The sequence below is a fragment of the Acartia tonsa genome, chromosome 5, assembly GCF_053477335.1.
Source record: "Acartia tonsa isolate MP-2025a chromosome 5, ASM5347733v1, whole genome shotgun sequence".
NCBI classification, from domain to species: domain Eukaryota; kingdom Metazoa; phylum Arthropoda; class Copepoda; order Calanoida; family Acartiidae; genus Acartia; species Acartia tonsa.
The window spans coordinates 36,506,597-36,526,294 of NC_137264.1; the positions used below are offsets into that span (position 1 = coordinate 36,506,597).

At 35.6% G+C, this 19,698-nt stretch overlaps 3 protein-coding genes across 11 annotated transcripts in view; 2 read left to right on the forward strand and 1 right to left on the reverse strand.

Moving 5' to 3' along the window:
* Window positions 1–7,429, forward strand: part of LOC145319414 (uncharacterized) — a 16,205-nt gene extending 8,776 nt beyond the window's left edge. The window contains exons 18-26 of one of the 5 annotated variants that reach the window (XR_013879835.1): window positions 848–893; window positions 1,161–1,250; window positions 1,611–2,509; window positions 2,623–2,734; window positions 3,611–3,707; window positions 4,031–4,451; window positions 5,196–5,311; window positions 5,607–6,913; window positions 7,257–7,429. Coding sequence is in view for 1 of the 5 variants with exons in the window: in XM_080161538.1 (XP_080017664.1) it covers window positions 848–893; window positions 1,161–1,250; window positions 1,611–2,509; window positions 2,623–2,734; window positions 3,611–3,707; window positions 4,031–4,451; window positions 5,196–5,311; window positions 5,607–6,423 (2,598 nt within the window). In the remaining 4 variants the exon portion in view is untranslated. Of the gene's footprint in view, window positions 1–847; window positions 894–1,160; window positions 1,251–1,610; window positions 2,510–2,622; window positions 2,735–3,610; window positions 3,708–4,030; window positions 4,452–5,195; window positions 5,312–5,606 lie in introns of all 5 variants that reach the window. The other 4 variants (XR_013879837.1, XR_013879836.1, XR_013879838.1 and 1 more) reach the window with 4 other exon arrangements.
* The window catches only part of LOC145319421 (uncharacterized), a 92,030-nt gene that overhangs the window by 22,212 nt on the left and 50,120 nt on the right, over window positions 1–19,698 (reverse strand). The window contains exon 1 of one of the 3 annotated variants that reach the window (XM_080161552.1): window positions 4,585–4,611. The exons of the other annotated variants lie outside the window; for them this stretch is intronic. The gene's annotated coding sequence lies outside the window, so the exon portion shown is untranslated. Of the gene's footprint in view, window positions 1–4,584; window positions 4,612–19,698 lie in introns of those variants that run through there. 3 annotated transcript variants of the gene reach the window in all.
* Window positions 7,365–19,591, forward strand: Syx5 (syntaxin 5). 3 transcript variants are annotated; one of them, XR_013879840.1, is made up of 15 exons: window positions 7,386–7,496; window positions 7,832–7,899; window positions 9,372–9,437; window positions 9,689–9,790; window positions 10,717–10,823; window positions 11,982–12,087; window positions 14,326–14,436; window positions 14,656–14,770; window positions 14,927–15,018; window positions 15,254–15,361; window positions 15,896–15,981; window positions 16,263–16,476; window positions 17,734–17,865; window positions 18,016–18,056; window positions 19,506–19,591. XR_013879840.1 is itself a non-coding variant. In XM_080161548.1 (12 exons), exons 1-12 carry the CDS (start codon window positions 7,454–7,456, stop codon window positions 16,357–16,359), a joined length of 1,095 nt encoding a protein of 364 aa, XP_080017674.1. In that variant the 5' UTR covers window positions 7,365–7,453; the 3' UTR covers window positions 16,360–16,455. The 3 variants fall into 3 exon arrangements, 1 of the variants encoding a protein (XP_080017674.1); XR_013879839.1 differs by having other exon boundaries at window positions 17,734–18,056; XM_080161548.1 differs by lacking the exons at window positions 17,734–17,865; window positions 18,016–18,056; window positions 19,506–19,591 and having other exon boundaries at window positions 7,365–7,490; window positions 16,263–16,455.

Here is a 19,698-nt window from a genome sequence, read left to right on the forward strand (position 1 = left end):
TTCTTATGATATAGATAGATAGATAAGTGTTTTCAGGTGTTCCACCCAGATTTCAGAGGATGCTGAACAACAGGTTAAAATAGATAGATAGATAGATAAGTGTTTTCAGGTGTTCCACCCAGATTTCAGAGGATGCTGAACAACAGGTTAAAATATATAGATAGATAGATAAGTGTTTTCAGGTGTTCCACCCAGCTTCCAGAGGATGCTGAACAACAGGTTCTTATGATATAGATAGATAGATAAGTGTTTTCAGGTGTTCCACCCAGCTTCCAGAGGATGCTGAACAACAGGTTCTTATGATATAGATAGATAGATAAGTGTTAACAGGTGTCCCACCCAGCTTCCAGAGAATGCTGAACAACAGGTTCTTATGATATAGATAGATTGATAAGTGTTTACTGGTGTCCTACCAAGCTACCAGAGAATGCTGAACATTAGGTTTAAATATATAGTTAATATAGATAGTAGAGATAGATGGATACATAGATAGTTTATTGAACTTATAAAAGATAGATAGATCAGTCTTTACAGGTGCCCCACTCAGCTACCGATCAACAGGATATAACAAATAGATTGAGAAGATAAGATAAAAAGATGTTTTATAATGTATTTTGGTTACACCACGAAACTAGTTACCCCTGAGTTTGCCCTGACAAAAGATTTAAATTTTCGTTAAATTTTTTTTGATCATGGGACCTGAATATTAATTCAGCCCTATTTAGGGCTTAATTGTCCTTGTTATTTGTCAATGATCGAAATATGACTATATTCTAAAAAATATGAAAAATTGTCGAAATTAATGGCTTTTGATTGTAATAGTGAAACATGTAAATATTTGATCTAGGAAGACGAAGAGTATACAGGGGATGTCTATGAAGGAGAAGAATATCAGGAAAATATTGTTCTAAATATTAAGTTCGTTTAAGGCCATAGATTTCTTTTTATTAAGGCATATGTTGTAAATAGACAGACTTTTTTCAGCTACTTTACAACTTAATCCTGAAGTATGAAAAAATACTTAGCTCTCTTAATTTTTGTATTTTTTCCCCCCAACCACATATTTTTTTAATTCCACCCCCCCCCCCTCCCCCTATCCCCATTTGAGCAGGGTTAATTTTGCAGAATATACACATTTTGAACAATATATATTTAAAAATAGGACGATAATATGGCCGACCAAGGCGAAGAATTAGATTCAGGCTCATGGTACAATTATGAAAATGAAAATTATAATCAAAATTTCGAAGGTTTCAGGAGGAAAAATCGATCTTCAGTTTTTGTTTTCATTTTTAAATTTAGAACTTTAATCTAAGCAACTAGTACACAAATTTGTAATGAAATTTGAAGGCTGTGAAATTGTTTGTTAAGATTCTGTGATATTTTAACATTTTTTTAGTCTAATGACTGACTAAGCAACTTTTGTTTTGTTTGTTATTTAAAAAAAAATATTTTCTGAAAAACTTTATTTTCAGATCAATGAGCTTTAAAATGTTTTGACCTTATCGTGACAATTATAAAGACTTGTTAAAAAGTACAAAATAGACTTTAACGTACAAACTTTTTAAAAAAGTGTTAAAACCTTGTCAAATTTCCTCCTGCTGTCCAAGATATGGATCGCGGTGGATTCCGAGGTCGTGGTGGCCCTCCCGGAGGATTTAGGGGTGGTCCTCCCCGCTTTGGTGGGCCTCAAGGAGGTGGTGGTGGCGGCGGGTTTAGGCCACGTTTTGACGGTCCCCCACAAAGGGGAGGCCCGGGTATGATGATGAGGGGTGGCCCTGGAGGGCCGCCGAGGTTTGGTGGACCCCCTGGCGGCCATAGAGGTGGTGATGGATTCGACGGCGGGCCACCAGGTGATAATGACTTTGATGAGGGGGGTGATGAGCAGGGAGGACACATGATGCAGCAAGGATTTCGGGGAGGCTTTAGAGGTGGTCGTGGAGGGCCTCCCTCCTTGATGGGAGGTGGAGGTTTCCAGGGTGGACCACCCCGTGGTGGAGGAATGGGACCCCCAAGAGGAATGATGGGTGGGCCTGGAATGAGGGGTGGGCCTGGAATGAGAGGAGGACCCATGATGGGAGGACGAGGGGGATTCCAAGGGGGACCCCCAATGAGGGGCTTTAATCAGGGGGAAAGTGATGAGGAGGAGAGTGATGAAGAAGGGGAAGGAAACCACCAACAGGGACCCCCACAGGGTATGATGGGGGGCCCGCCACAACAGATGGGAGGACCCCCACGATTTGGTGGGCCTCCTCAAGGACAATTTGGAGGTCCGAGAATGGGAGGGCCACAACAGGGTGGTCAGTTTGGCGGCCCTCGCATGGGTGGCCCACCTCAAGGTGGTCAGTTTGGTGGACCTCGCGGCCCTAGGCCTCAGTTTGGTGGTCCTGGTGGTCCTAGGCCACAGATGGGCATGCGGGGTGGAGGTGGTATGGGCGGGATGCCCAGGCCTATGCAAGGTCCTATTGGTCCTAGTGGCGCTCCTTCTAGAATGGTCTGTATTTCACAGGTAACTAAATTTTCTTAGCTTACTTTTTTCTATTTCATTAGGAGGTAGATTATAATAATACTTCTTGGAAATTAAAATTTCTATTTTTATATTATATACATATTTAATGTTAGGGAACGTCAGGGAAGCAATGCCAACATTTTACGAGTGGAAACTGTACTTACGGACCCAAATGTATCCACATGCACATGGTACCTGCTCAAGGTGGACCTCCTAAACCAACAGGTAAGGGTGTTTTTATAATATCTGCAATTTTTACCTGGTACAAAGTTATGAAAACTAGATATTTTATTTGGCTAGGTACAATGGGAATTCACTCCTTTTATATAGAATTTTTTAAGCTACAGAGATATTTAAAAAAAAAAGATTATTCTTTGTAGAATTACTCCGTGGCAAAATTAAATCCAGATACGCAGTTCGCACAACAGAGTAAAGTTGTTAAAAAGAATTGTTTGAGGGGGATGATTTAATGGGAGCCTCGCCATATGCCACCATTACTGGCTTTTGCTTATAAAAATTAAGATAAAAAAGGTGTCCCAACTCCCAAAAAAATAGCTTAAAACCAATGCGGGATAGGGGATTTTTTTCCCCTGGCTTTTTCTAAAATTCAAGTAGTGCAGCTGCAATTATTATGCCTTTTAGTGAAAAAACACTTGTGTAAAAATTTTATCATTTTAGACAAGTATTATGCCCAGTAATTTCACTTTGAAATTTTGAGGCCCCCCTTATGGGGGTAAAAAAATCAATGCATCAGAACTATGGCTTCATGGCGCTTCCTGAATAGGCCTTGAGGAGTAGAATCAGGAAATTTTGAAATCTCGTTCCTAGCCTGAGAAAATTGGCCATTTTTCGAAAACAGCGTTTTTTTAGAGGTTTTTTGAGATTTTCTCAGGCTAGGAATGAGATATATATATGAGATTACCACCACGGCCTCCCAGGGGAATCGTACATTGAAATTAAATACCCTTCCATAAAAATTGTTTTGCTTTTCTGTTTAAACTTAGGAGGGGTAAACTCCCCCCATTTAGTCTCACAGGACGCCTCTAGGAACGTAGACGTTTGTAAGCATATATTGTAACTCTAAGAATGTTTAATGTTTAGGCCCGAAGAATGTGAAGGAGGGAGACTCCGACGACGAGGATGAAGAGGGTGGGGGAGACGGAGGCCAGGAATATGATGATGATCCCATTGCAACCATCAGGAAATTATACATTACATTCTTAAACTCCCAGAAGAGTTGTAACAAAACCCCTTTAAAGTTGAAAGTGGAAAGGGCCGTCTTCCCCTTTTTTACCCCATTAAAAAATAGAAGGGACAATTGACACGATTGATATTAATTTATGTAAGCTTTATATAGCTACTGGGCAAATTTGAAGCCATTTTTAAATAAAATATAGAAGCCTAAGCAGTACTTGTCCACAAGCTGAATTTTTTATATGCCAGGTAAGTTGATATGAAAAAATAATGCCATGATTAGTTCCACTGTCTCAGGTTTAATGATTTAATGTATAATGCATTTAACAGTGCAAAACGTGACGAAGCTAAACGCAAAGCGTACGCAGAGGCCCTTGAGGCCGCCAGAATATCAACCAAAAGCGCCGATGACCTCAACCTGCACAACCTCCGTGGACCTGACACAGGCGGCATACAAGCCCTTACAAATCTGCCAGTTATTGAAGGCGGCCTGCTCCACGCCTACAGTGTCGGACAAAAGGGTAAAAAGAAGGACAAACCGCCGGAGGAAAATCGGCCCGGCGATTGGATGTGTGAGTGTCAGAATTATAACTTTGCATGGCGGAAAAATTGCAATGCTTGCGGCAAGAAGAAGCCATTCAGCAAGGCGGAGGAGGATGCCAAGCAGGCGGAGTTGAGGAGGATTAAAGAGGAGAGAGCCAAGAGGCTGAAAAATCAAGAGAGAGAAGCGGACCTGAAAAAAATTGCGGTAAGGATTAAATAGAATTGATCATAAATTCATATTTTAAAGTTAGTATGTTTTTCAACCTATTTAAAAAAAAAAACTATTCTAAGACATGAAGATATATTTCTATTTTAGCAATCATTTTCAATTCATTTTGTCTCTTGTAGAAGTGAATCGAGCAATATTAGCTTGGTCGTTATATTCATAGTAAACATTTTTAATTTAAATTCGAGATGTTTGACTTGCTTATAATTTTTAGCCTTTTTATAAAAAACTAGATTGGTTAATTGTAATGACTTTTTAAAGGGTGGCATGATTATTTTATAATTCTCGTAAACCAAGTATCTATAACATTCAGCTAATCCAAGAAGGTTGTTCATATTTCTAGCATTTTTTAGGAAATTATATTATAGAAAGATGAATAAAAAGAATAAATGTAATTTAGTTACCAATTTCAATTGGGGTTCCGCATATTATTTCTAGGAAGCTACTATATAAATTAATATTTAGTTTTCTAAGATTTTATAACTAAATTAAATTCTTTGATTTAATCAAACTTAAGTAATCTATAGGTATACCCTTTAAGTGTAACTAACTAGGGCATAATTCGTAAAAAATATGGGTTTTAAGTAATATATGTAAATTATTACCAGCTTATGAACGCACCAAACTATGCATAAAATTATTTGAATATGTGAAATAATTTTAGTTCTTTTATGCTTATCTTGGAATACAAATCTTTGTAATTGATGATGATTCTTATTGTAGGAAAGAAAAGCAAGACGAGGTGAAGACGAGGGAGGAAGAAGTAGGGATAGGGACAGAGATAGTAGAAGATCTAGAGACAGAGACCGCAGGAGCAGAGATAGAGATAGGGGAGACAGGTATTCATTCTTTTATTTGCATTTCTATCAAATTAAAACTTGTGTTTTATGAAAGTACTATTTACAAGGTGTATTTAAAAGGGAGGAAAAAAAATTTTAAAATATGTGGGAGGGGGGAAAAATTAAGAGCAGGTACTTAATACATTTTTTTTCCTTTCTTGAGGGAAAAACTAGAAAAATATGAGGGAGGGATAAAACAATTAATAAAATACAGATTACTAAACACATTTTTACATTTTTTCACCTCTTCTTAGTGAAAAAAAGTTACTTTAGCTCATAATTTAAAATTATTTAGAGATGACCGCAGAGACAGAGATAGAGACAGGGACCGTGGTGATAAACGAGATCGGGACCGTGATGACCGCCGTAGTGATCGTGATAAGGACGACCGCCGCAGTGACCGTGACAGGGACGACCGAGGTGATCGGGATAAGAGCCGCCGCGACCGAGATCGGGATGATCGCGGTGGTGGCGACGATGATCAAGAGCCACAATTTAAACGTTATTACGAAGATGAGGATAATAATGAGAGTGATAGGAGAGGTGGGGATAGGAAAAAATCTTCGCGGCGGGATGATGATTATGATGATGACCGTCACAGATCATCAAAAAAGAAGTCACGGAGGGACGAGTCTAGTGATGATGATGACCACCACCGGTCAAGTAAGAAAAAGAACCGGGACAGATCCAGGTCTCGGTCACGGTCGTCCAGGAGAAAGGATCGGTCAAGGTCCCGGGGTAGTAAACGTGACAGATCCAAAGAAAGAGACAAAGATAATGGCAGTGACAGACATAATAGGGGTGCAGCAAGTTCTCGAGGAGGGTCTACAAGTTCTAGGGGAGGGCCAGGCCCATCGGGAAATGTTAGAATGGATCATTTAGAAGAGGGAGAACTGGATGGTAATGGGGGAGGTCAAGGGGGTTCAAATAACGGTGGTTGGGGCGGCGGCATGAGAGCTTGGGGTGGTGGTGACGGCGGTCATGGAGGTCAATCAGGTGGCGGAGGTTTTGGGGGAGGCGGGCAACATGGTGGCCCAAGTCGGTACCAACCCTCAGGTCCCCCACAAGGTGTTCCACCCCCAAAACCTGGCCAATACGCAGGGGGATGGTGATTTATTATTTAGTGACACTTAATTTTTACCATTTCATTGCTTGCAATATTTGTAATTGTAAAATACCATATTCAATCTACAGGCATTCATTCTCAACACCACAGGCATTAAAAATAACCTCAAGGATAAAAGTTCTTCCAGTTAAAGGCAGGTTAAAAAAAGTTTCTGCTGCTGTGAAATCCAAGAATTGTTTTATAATGATACTTTATACAAGGTTAAATACTCCAGGTTTTGATAATCAAGGATAATAAACAAAGGTTATAATATTAAGCTCCACAAGGTTATAAACAAGGATAGTTCATAAAATTAAAGTTTGGCTCAAGGTTATGAAGAAGATCATCTACTTCATCTCAAGGTTATTTAAGAAAGTCTCCCGAGGATTTAAAGAAACGTCTCATGGAAATGAAGACGAATCAAAAGGTTATAAAGAACATCGGATATCATCATGAAGAATTTTTAATACCTATTGTTATTAATTGTATTTTAAACTGTGCTTATCCATACTTAAATCTTCCATCTCTACTCCTAAGGATAGGAAAGGAATGATATTAATATGTTTCTGCCATCCTTTCCTGGGCTGGGCATGTCTGCTAGATAGTTTAGTCAACACTTTCTGGGTCAAAAGGCAGGATTTTTTTATTCGAAAACCAAGGCAGAAGTAAAGAGTCTATGTAGAATGGAGTAAAAGGCAGGTTTTAATCAAAGGCAGGATTATACATTTAGGATGAAACAGCTTTCTGGAAAACAGAAGTATGTATTCACAAAGGCAGGTTTTAAAAACAAGGGATTTTTAAAATTTGAATTTTCTTCAGTTAAATGAAATTATAAAATAGGAAGAAAAAATACAAAAACACATCAGTTTGTTTGATATATTACTTAAATCATGAATGAATTCATATATTTAATTGCCTGTATCATAAATGAATTACCATGCATTACTTAAATTGTTGTAGTAGGGTTGGTTTACTCCAAACCTCCATAACTGTTGATTATTTTTCATTTCAGATAATCTTGTCTAAATGTTTTACTGATGTACAATAACAATTCACAACTGAGGAAAAGATTAGGTGAGGGTAGGTCTTTTAATCATTATTTTTATTAAAAGTGAAGTTACTCTAAAAAATACACATTTTCTTTGGCCTGTTTGCCCGTCATAAAGAAACAACGTGAGAATAACGTGATTTTCTATAACAGCTGATTTTTAATATTCCCGTCAGAATGAATAAGCATAACATTTAGCCTCCAAATCATCGCTTGCTCCGTCTGTACATCAATTACGCTATGATACTAAAGATTTTTCCTTAGGGACTTTTCGTCAATAGCCGGGAATTCTAAAGGATTTGGAAGGTACTTGTTAACTAAATAAGATATAAAATCTTTTTGTTTTGAATACAGAATTTTAATACAGGGTCTGAATCTGATAGAAACGGTTTATCTCGAGAAAGTTATGTAGTTCAATCTAGCTCCACGTTCCAGGTAATTTCATTTAGGCATGTGATGTTGGAATCACCATATAGTAATATATATCAAATCTTGCATGAAGATTTCTAAAACAATCAGGCATAATATTATTAGCCTAGCATATTTTTATTGCACCTTTTCTTACAGCTATATGTTGCAAGACCTGTTTCATTTTGGTTAACTATTTTTTTTTATCATCTATGTAAAACAGTTCCTAATATTACAGGCAAAGACGTAAGATGCATAATATTTTTTTGCATAAACTTGATAACCTTTAACCCTTACAGATCAGGCCCCAATTCCCACCTTAATAGATCGGGGGGGGGGGGGGGGGCTCAAAGAGCCACCCCCCCCCCTCTATCTCGGCTCCTGGTACAGATAAAGACGTAAAATTTTTTTTCTGGTGGTCTGTATTTTTAGAGAAAATTACTTTTTCTAGTCATAGCAGTCAGACCGCTCCTTAGCCGCTTTTTAGCGGCCAGCCGCTAAATTTTAAAACAGCTGTAGAGCGGCCAATTTTGCAGCTAGGATGACAAAATTTTAGGACGAACTTTTATTTTTCATAACAAAAAAATTACTTTTTCTGATCATCGCCGAAAAACGGCAAATAACGGAAACCGCCATTTTCGGCGGTTACGGCGGTTGGCGGCGCAAATTAATATTTTTATCTGTTTATTATTGCTCAAGGATTTACCAAAAAAAATTATAGGTCTCTAGCTGTAATAGAAGCCACGATATTCATGATATATGTCTGTAGTAAAAGCCGGACAAAAATCGGTCATAAAGTCGGTCAGGGAGCAGTCAAACGGTCATAACACCACTTTTCTCAGATGGTCATTGATATTTAAGTATTCACCAAAAAAAAAATTTAGGTTTCTACCTTATACACAAAACTCATAATGTAGAAATTAAGATTTATTTAGAATTTTTTCTAATTTTTTTTGCTACCCAACCGACTTTGACCGGACACCACGACCGACACAGACCAGATATCCTAATAAAATCATCTCTTGCCGACGTATAATTACTAAACTTAAAAAGTCATGAAGTTACAGCTCTCCATCTTACAGGGGTGTATATTCTGCACAAGATTTATTTTTTTCCCCGGCGACAAATTTTTTAATTCCCCCCCCCCCTTGTTTTTTCTCACCAAGTAGGGAGGAAAATGGAAAAATATTTAAAGAACTCTATATTTTATTTATTTTTTCTCTCCTACCACACATTTTTTTAGTTTTTTCACCAAGGAGGGGGGGAAATGGAAAAAATGTTTTCAGTTCTCTTAATTTTTACATTTTTTTTCCCTCCAACCACTTATTTTTTATTTCCCCCCCCCCCCCCTGAGCCGGGGATCCCATGTAGAATATACACCCCTGCCATCTTACCTACAAAAAAAATGAGATTGAAAAAATTAGAGGGGGGGCTCTTTGAGTCCCCCCCCCCCCCCCGATCTGTAAGGGTTAAAAATATGTTATATTTTATGATTTTAGGTTTCTCCCAACGTATCTCCACATTCTAGCCCAAATCCAAGATTTAATTCTGCAAGTTTAGCTGCAAGGAATCAAGTTTTTTACATTGATAATAGAAGAGAACCTGACAAAATAATGTTGATTTTTATTGTGCGCTTGTGTTTGAGTTGATTATTTTCAGTGAGCTTTGTCATAACCAAAGTAAAAAAAATTGGCAAAATAAGGAAAGTTGTGTTGGTTATAATACCCTAAGTCTAAGACAACTAAAGAATGAATTTTAGATTTATTGTCCCCTCCCTATACCAAGACAAAAATGTATTAAATTGAATATTGGGATTAGCATGGCGGTGGCAAGCAGTAGGGATAGGACTAAAGAGTTCACTGACACAGTCAGGTCCCTCCAGGGAAGAAATATGAATGGTCATGCAGGCTTTAAACAGGTTAGTTAAGTTCTATTTTAGTACCTACCTAAGTAAGGGGGGGGTTTTTAATGCAACCATCTCGTAATCAGTGAGCAAATGACACTTAGAATTCGAATTTCAATCTGAACTTTTGCATGAGTAATCCTTGGTAGGTCTATTTTCCCTAAATCGAACAAAAAGTTGAGAAAATTAACGGCTAGCGGCTCAGCCGTTCAGCCGTTTTTTGCCTATTTTCAGGGTAAATCCATCATCAATTACGTAGGAATCGACTTTTTAAAACATATTTTTGGTTTAATTCATGTTAAATGATAGCAATAACCAATTTTAAAACTTCTAGTACCAACAGCTACCGTCTAGAACCGTTTGATAGCGTTTTGGAGTAGTAAAGAGTATTATGTTGATAGAGGTTTCGTGACTAATTTGCAGTATAAATATCAAAAAAATGGCAAATTAGCTGAGCCGCCAGCCGTTAGCCGTTACTTTTCCAACTTTTTGTTCGATTTAGGGAAAATAGACCTACCAAGGATTACTCATGCAAAATTATAGATTGAAATTCGAATTCTAAGTGCCATTTGCTCACTGATTACGAGATGGTTGCATTAAAAAACCCCCCCTTATAGTAAAACATATCAATGGATAAATAGTGCATCTTCAACTAAGTACCAATGTTGAATGGGGTAAATTGAATATTTTCTCAGCTGCGATTTTGGGGTAAATTCTTATTTTAGATTAGATTTTTAGATCAATAAAAAAACTATATATCTCACTTTGTCATGTGTATCACTGTATATGTTAATGCAATCCTGTTCTATGTTGGACATGAGATCTGACTTCTATACATAAAAAGCTTCTCAAATTTATTTTAAATATAATATTTTATTTCTTCCTTTGGCTGTATTTGATATTTTATTATTATGTTGAATGTTGTCATCCTTGTTTTTTAGGGAAAAAATTTGAACCAAGCATCTCACTTCATGAAGATAGCCCGAGCTATTGGAGCAGACATCACTAAGACATACAATAAACTAGAAAAATTAACATTACTAGCCAAGTAAGAATATCTTCTTTTCAAGACAAGAACTATCGCGTCTTTAAGTAGCGCAGCAACAATAGAATATTTATAACGAATGAACAAGGGGGGGGGGGAAGTTCTGACACTTTTGCGTAAACGGTGAGTATAGGCTTTATCTTTGGACTGAGAGGATAGGTTATTAGGGATAAAATCATTCTTATATGATGAATTTCCCCCAGATTTAAGATTTTTTGGATAGGCCTCCAGGTTCCGGAGCTCCAGGCCTCCTGGTGGTCTCTGTACAGGTAAAATTGAAAAAAAAAAAAAAATTTTTTAAGTTACAGGTCAACTTATAAAACAAAATATGCATCTTTTTTAATATTATTCACATATTTGAAGAAAAAATATGCATATTTTGTTTTATAAGTTGATTTTTAACTTCAAAAAAAAATTTTTTTTTTTTCATTTTTACCTGTACAGAGACCACCTGGAGGCCTGGAGCTCCGGAACCTGGAGGCCTATCCAAAAAATCTTAAATCTGGGGGAAATTCATCATATAAGAATGATTTTATCCCTAATAACCTATCCTCTCAGTCCAAAGATAAAGCCTATACTCACCGTTTACGCAAATGTGTCAGAACTCCCCCCCCCCCCCCCTTAAACATACAAAACATGAATATGAAGTTAACAAGTGTAAAGCTTTATATGTATTTAAAGAATATAAAGCTTTAAAGAAGAGTAAAAATGTAAAGTCAACAACATATTTTTGTTTCTATATCAATTTTAAGTATTTTTTTTTATCTAATCGGATTCATAATTTTCATTAATTTTCGGGTCCAATATTGTTAATATTAAATCAGGGGTGTATATTCTGCACAAGATTTATTTTTTTTTCCCCGGCTACAAAATTTTTTATTTTCTTTCCCCCCCTAGATTTTTCTCACCAAGTAGGGGGGAAAATGGAAAAATATTTAAAGAACGCTATATTTTATTTATTTTATCCCTCCTACCACACATTTTTTTAGTTTTTTTTTCACCAAGGAGGGGGGAAATGGAAAAAATGTTTTCAGTTTTCTTAATTTTTACATTTTTTTTCCCTCCAACCACTTATTTTTTATTTTTTTTCCCCCCTCCTGAGCAGGGGATCCCATGTAGAAAATACACCCCTGTATTAAATGGAAAATTCATTTATTTTAGAAAGAAAACTATTTTTGATGATAAGCCCGTTGAAATTCAAGAGTTGACGTATATCATAAAGGAAGATATTGCTAATCTAAATAAACAGATAGCCCAATTACAACAGGTAATGACATAGTTTTTATGGCGCAGCTACATTACAGTGTGTCTAACTGTCCATGAACCACCTTAGAATTAGAACAGGGGTGTATATATATTCTGCACAAGACTTATTTTTTTCCCCTGCTACTAATTTTTTTATTCCCCCCCCCCCCCCCACTAGTCTTTTCTCATCAAGTAGGGGGGAAAATGGAAAAATATTTAAAGAACTCTATATTTTATTTATTTATCCCCTACCACACTTTTTTCACCAAGGAGGGGGGAGGAAATGGAAAAATGTTTTCAGTTTTCTTAATTTTTTCATTTTTTCCCCCCCAATCACATATTTTTTTTTTATCCCCCACCCCCCCCCCCCCTGAGCAGGGTCAATTTTGCAGAATATACACCCCTGAATTAGAACTTCTAATACGAATATCGTATTTGATATTTATTGAATTTTTCTATTAAAATTTTGTACTTAATGTATTTTAGCTTTCTAACATCCTAAAGTGATAAGAAAATGGATGTTAAATTTACGCAAAGTGCATTTCTAAGGGGTGGGGGGGGCCGAAAGTGACACTTTTTGAAACCAAAACTAAAAGTCAACAAAGGAAGGGTTTCGGATCCGGATCTGGATCCGGATCCGGATCCGCAAGGATCCGCATATTTTTGAGTCCAAGGATCCGGATCCGCAAAAAAATGCTGATCCGGATCCGGATCCTTAGACTTCAAAAAATGCGGAAAAAATGGAAAAATCTACCTAAATTTATATAAAATCTCAGACATTCTCTTGATGAGAGCCAATCTTTAAGGTTTAGGTTCAGACTTGAAAATTAAAAGTATTTTTGACTTTGAATTAAAGAATAAAATTTTTTTGAAAAATTTGGTGATTTTATTTTTATTGTCAAAGATCCGGATCCGGATCCGCACTGACCAAATTTTGAGGATCCGGATCCGGATCCGCATAAAATCAATGCGGATCCGAAACCCTGAAAGGAAGTTCCAGGGTTGTCATTTTGGGCGGGCGCTTTTGGGCGGGCAGTTTTGGGCGGGCGGTTTTGGGCCGCCCAATAAAAGGTCCTTTTGGGCAGTTTTGGGCACCTCCCTTTTAGGGGGAGAGAAAAAGGGGAGGGGGTTAAAAAACTTGGGTGATATCCTTATACTTAAGTAACAGGATGTGTGTCTGTTTGTTTGTGTGTCTGTGTGTTTGTACTGAAGGATCTCGCTAACCGCTGAACCGATAGGGTTCTCCTTAACAGGGTAGCTTCTCATAGGTTCTGGGAAGGTTTATAACTATTTTGGGGGAGGGTACCACCACCCTTCTAAGAGAAAATCGCCCCTAGAAAAAAATTACACTCCCCCAAATACTTTTAAATTTTTTTTTTAAAATTAAAAATAAAAATGGGGGGAGGAAACCCACCCCCCCCCAAAAAAAATTATTCCCCCCCCCCAATTTTTTTTACTTTTTCTTTTTAAATCTAATACAATAATTGGATTATCAAATTTGACTCTCCCCTCCTCAAGTGCCCCTAGAGGCCTCTAGGGTCGTAGCCGCTAGTTAACTATATAAATTAGAATAAGCTTTTTTGTATCTAGAGAAGGATTTCGCTAACTGCTGAAACGATATGGTTCTCCCTTCCAGTGGAGCCTTTATAGGTCCTGAGATGGTTTTAGGCTATTTTATTTCTAATAATTAGTCTAGGTATGGTTTTAGGCTATTTTATATCCTTTTTATATGCTTTTTACGACATTAGCCCAAAAAGGGTGCCCTAAACCACTTTTGGGCGCCCAAAACCCGCCTAAAACCCTTTTGGGCAATTGGGCCGCCCAATATCAAAAAAAGTGCCCAATTCGACAACCCTGAAAGGAACTCAACTAAAAAAAGAGTTACAGGTCTGAGATTTTGCATGGCAGTTGCTTTATAGGGGTACAATATGGAACTGTGAAGAAACGGCGGCGCAACCGCCGAAAACCGCCGTTTCCCGCCGAAATTTTTTTTGCCTTTTCTCGGCGGTTGCGCCGCCGTTTCTTCACAGTTCCATATTGTACCCCTATAAAGCAACTGCCATGCAAAATGTTAGACCTGTAACTCTTTTTTTAGTTGAGTTCCTTTGACTTTTAGTTTTGGTTTCAAAAAGTGTCACTTTCGCCCCCCCCCCCCCCCCCTTTTAAATGGCCATAAAACTTTGGATATCAGTGTAATTTACAGTCCAATGTCCTTTCCCTCCTTGCTAAAATGGCCTAAAACATTCTTCTGATTTTTCAGGTTGCTAAAGGTCAGAGAGACAACCAAGGTAAACACCAACAGTCCCACTCATCCAGTGTTGTTGTATCACTTCAGTCCAAACTAGCTTCCATGTCTAATAGCTTTAAACAAGTGAGTACTTTAATAGTTTATAGTGTCTCTTTATGTATTAATCAAACATTTCGTCTATAGCTATACTATGGTTGTTTGAAAGCGCAATAAAAAATAATACATTTCTAGGTTTTCGAATATAAAATAAACACATTAAATTTTTTAGCTTTCTTTTAGTGATAAATAGGGCTAAAGCACTTTTAAAACTATTTTTACATTAATTTTGTTCTTTTTGTTAAGGTTCTAGAAGTAAGAAATGAGAATTTGAAGTCTCAACGAAATCGAGCCGAACAGTTTGCCAGTGGCGGGGTTACAACATCTTTACCTGTGTCGGTCAGAACAGGATATCACACAGGTATACATGATGTTGCCACATTTCTTTATGATAAGTAAATTCAGTCGGTCGAGCTGCTGCAAGATCTTTTGTGGAACACATACAGACTAACATCCAAATCCCAACTGTGTTTGATTATCATGATGGAAAATTAAAATTTCTTATTTTAATTTTTAGGTTCTGTTTTGGCCATGGAGGATGATATGAGGGCTGGCGATGGTGGAGCCGTAGCCATCGATATGGGCGGGGCAGTTCAGTCTTATATGCAGGTATGCATTTCTTTATTCTGTAATTTTGCCAAAAATAGCATGAAATAACTGAGGCAAAAAACGTATGGTGAAATTTAAGATTTTTTTACAGTCTAATCATTATAAAAAGCCTACTTGTCAAAGGATTCATATGTTTAAGTATCGAAAGATACTTAAAGTTAACATTCCGTATTTTATTTTGTTTCTCTCTTTTATTAAAGTGTCCCATAATTTTCTTATTTGTAAAACATTTCAGGATTCCACGAATGAGTATCTTAGTTCTCGAGCTGACACGATGCATACGATTGAGAGTACCATTGTAGAACTTGGAGGAATTTTCTCACAGTTAGCTCATATGGTCAAGGTGAGATATATGATTAATTTTTTTTTCATTTAAAAAAAAATAAACATTCGTACCAGAATGTGTAAGCGTTCATATATTAGGCAAAACTCAATCACCTCGCATTGACTTCTGATACGGCATTAATCTCCCATTTCTTAGGCTTTTTAATAGACTTACAAATGACATTCTTGTTAATAGTATAATCTTCATTATCTTTGACTTTTATATTTAGTATTTAATTTACTGGTTCCTATCCTTATATTGAGCAATCTATGTTATATCACAATCTCGTTACCATTCTTATTTTGATTACTCTATAGTTTGACTTCGTACAAAACTTTACTTGATTGATTGATTGGTATATGATGACTTTGATGAATCTTCATTACATTTACACTATAATAAAGAAGTTTTTACTGATCAGCGGTTTTACTTTTAACCAATATTATGGCCGTATTATGACCTTACTGTGTTCTTATTGGTCCAATTCCCTGAGTTTAGATCTAGAATTAGATATAATATATTTATTCCTTCTTTAATAATATTCTGTTGTAGGAACAAGAAGAGATGGTACAGCGAATAGATTCAAATGTAGAGGACACTCTTCTCAATGTAGAACTAGGACACAATGAAATTCTAAAGTAAGTATTACCACCACAAATGAAGGGATGAATAATGATATCAATGGCACCCAAAAATTAATATTTGCTGCCACCTTTTTGGCATTAAAAAAAGACTTATTTTGCATTGTTTTTATCAGTCTATATGAAATAATGTTTACGCCTATTAAAATTGATTTTCAAAATTTTTTTTTATCCTAGGCTAATATTTTATGATTTAAAAAAAAACTTAATACATGATGGAAACGCTACAAGTTTACAAAAATTGAAAACTCTTCTTAATAAATCTTTTACTTTTTTAGATATTTCCAATCAGTGACGTCAAATCGAAGATTAATGATGAAAATTTTCGGTGTTTTGATTTTCTTCTTTCTCCTATTTATCATATTTATGGCCTAAACTATGAAGAAAACAACTTATTCAACATACAAGGACAATCTTATCAACAGCGACTGGGCTATGGAATCTACTTTTTATTCCGAAAAGAGAACAAAATTTATCTATCAAATATAAAGAGTATAGATTCAATCATCTCAATTTTGGTTTCAAGATTGGGATCTACTGCAGTTCACGGTAAAATATTGCTGGTAAGCAATATCTCCAAAAATCTATGAATTTTAAAGGCTGCTAGGTGCCAAACGGCTGATCGTACAGATCATACCCGCACACCATTTTAAGCGGCATAAGAAGGCCTACAAATAATCTGGAATAGCCAAGATCCAATTATGCACAGGGAAAGCTTCACTGAAGAAAAAACGAGTAAAATAGGTCTCTTTTCGCGCATTTCTCTACACTGCGAGATAATTACGCATTGTTGATTTATGGCTATTCCAGATTATTTGTAGGCCTTCTTATGCCGCTTAAAACATTGTGCGGGCATGATCTGTACGTTCAGACGTTTGGCAGCTAGCAGCCTTTAAAATTAATAGAATTTTGGAAATATTGCTTACCAGCAATATTTTACCGTGAACTGCAGTAGATCCCAAGATTGTGTGAGGTTTTATAAATGAATTTAATGGAGGTAGGACAGTAATATTTATTCTGTATTGAATGTCCTGTTAAAGGGGAGGGGGGGGGGGGGTGGTATTGAAATATTTTTGCAGCCGAGAAAAAAAACGAATCTTTTTTAGAATATGCAACCCTCATAGATGGATGAAATATTTTTCTTTTTTTGGCTGAAACTTTTTATATAAAATTATTTTGTTATTATATTTGTTGTAAGAAAATCTCTTTTTAATATTCGCCTTAGAAGAATTTTTTTTAGGGGTGTAGGTATATTCTGTACAAAATTAATTTTTTCCCCCATATCAAAAATATTTCATTTATTCCTCACCTAGTTTTTTTCCTTAAGGAGGGGGGAAAATGGAAAATTGTTTTAAGTACAATTCATTTAACTCCCTTTACACATGTTTTTCTAGTTCTTTTTCTTGAAGAAGAGAAAAAAAATGAAAAAAAACTTTTCAGCACTCTATTTTTCATTCGTTCAGAAATGTTGTCCATGTTCATGTTAAGAATATTCCAAAATTAAACCTTTTTAGAATAATTGCAATAAATACAAAATTTGCCAGTATAAATATAACGATTCTAAATGGATGGGTTGTAAAGATTTTAGTCGTTAATTTTATTTCATTCAATAAAAATTTTTAATCTTGTAAAACGAAAAAATTTGAATAGTAGAATAAAAATATGGATGGACTTGGACATTTCTTACTTAATGTGACAAAATTGATTTTGTTTTTCATTAAAATTTTAGATTAAATTTAATGTTTTTAGGCTTATTTTAATGAATAAAAAAAGTTTGCCCAATAATTTTTCTCAGTATATTTAAGTAGTTTTTTTAGTTTTAATCATTAAATATTAAATCTGTGATATGAAAATTTTATTGATAGTTAGATTTGAAGCACCGTAAGAAAAAGTCTTTTGTTTATTGATTTGTTTATTGATACATTATGTTTTAAAATGATGAAAAATTTATTTGCACTTGTTTTTATTTCATGTTATTTTTTAGTAGATTTTTAAAAATACACTTTCTTATGGTGCTTTTTCATTAAATAGATTTTATTTAGAATAATGTTTATTAATAATGAAGCCCAGTGGTAATAAAATTTGTATGTACCTACATTTTTGTCATACAAAGCATATTTATTTTGGGGTATACAGATATTTGGTGAAGGGGTTTTGTACATTTTTATCATTTTAATGTTGATTATTTTTACCCCTCTTGTAAAAGATTTAGTTATAAAAAAACAAGGATGACAACATCCATAAGTAGCGAAGCACAAAAAATAAAATCATGGATGGCAATATGTACAAGTAGATTTGAAGTGTATTTATTAATTGATTTATTGGAGAAAATAAACACGAAACTCTGTTTTATTTTGTAAATGATGAAGGAAGGACAGGAAATTTAATTTTGATATCTATAACTAAATTTTTTTTGAAAATCTGACCATAAACAGCAAAGATATGGAGAAAAATGTGAAAAATACAAAAATAGCCTAAAACCTGCTTAAAGGCAGTCTGACCGTCATAGTTGTTTTCTTAAAACGACTGGAAATTTAATTTATATATCTATAACTGAAAAAATTTTGAAAATCGCACCATAAACACTGAAGATATGGAGAAAAATGTGAAAACTACAAAAATAGCCTAAAACCTGCTACAAAGCGGTCCTAGCGCCATCGATGTTTTATACTTAATTGTCAGGGAGTAAGGGAGGGGACAATGGATCGAATATTCAATTTTTAGGAGTCTCAGACTTTGGGGACTGGCTTAAAGGGAATGTGCAAGAATTTAGCAGTTTCTGACTGAGTTTGGGGACTTGCGCAATCGCATAGAATGCCGCTACTCGTTATGTATGTTTTGAATATTGCAGACGGGGAGACGGGATAAGGGAAGTGGGGGGAAGGGAAATAAACACTCGTTGTGTTAGTTTGGAATGTAGCAGACGGGGAGAAGGGAGAAGGGAGGTGGTAAAAGGGGCAAGGGAAATAAACAGAATAAAAAGGGGCAGTCATATTCTTGCTAGAAGCTGGCCGGGTCCAATAATCTTTTAATATAAAAATCACACCAAAAAACCTCAAAATATTTCATCAAACACAAGTTGTGATTTCACTTTACATGACGCTATGGAAATCTATTATTCAATTAACAATCCCTTTATAATTTCCTACAAATTTATTGGATTAAACTGGATTTCATGCCCTTTCTTTGATAACTCTTATATTGAATTAATTGCCCATTGTCCCCTCCCTTACTCCCTGCTTAATTGTGCTCCTTAATGATGGGAATGTTGTCAAAAAATTTTAGCATTCTATCTTTTATAGGAGCTGAGTAAATCCCATTTCCCCCATAGCGTTACGGACTGATGGACTGACGGACGGACAAAGTGAATTATAGAGTAGCTTCGCTACTAAAAAAAATATAATATCATATTCCTAACTACTGCTCTTATCTAAGTGTTTTATTTTCGTGGAATTTATGTAACTATTTTGTTGACAAAAATGTAACTTTGAAACAACTGTGAATTGTATTTATTCTTATAGCTCTTTTTATGAAATTTATGTTTAGACAAATAGTTTATATGATCATAATTAGTGGATAATGTTTATAATAAAGATTTATACGACAATAATGTGTATTAATTTAAATAGTTACTTTATATCAAAGAAATGTAATCGAAGTTTAGTGAATTTGGTGTTATAATAATATTTCTTATTTGTCGATGTTTATAAAATT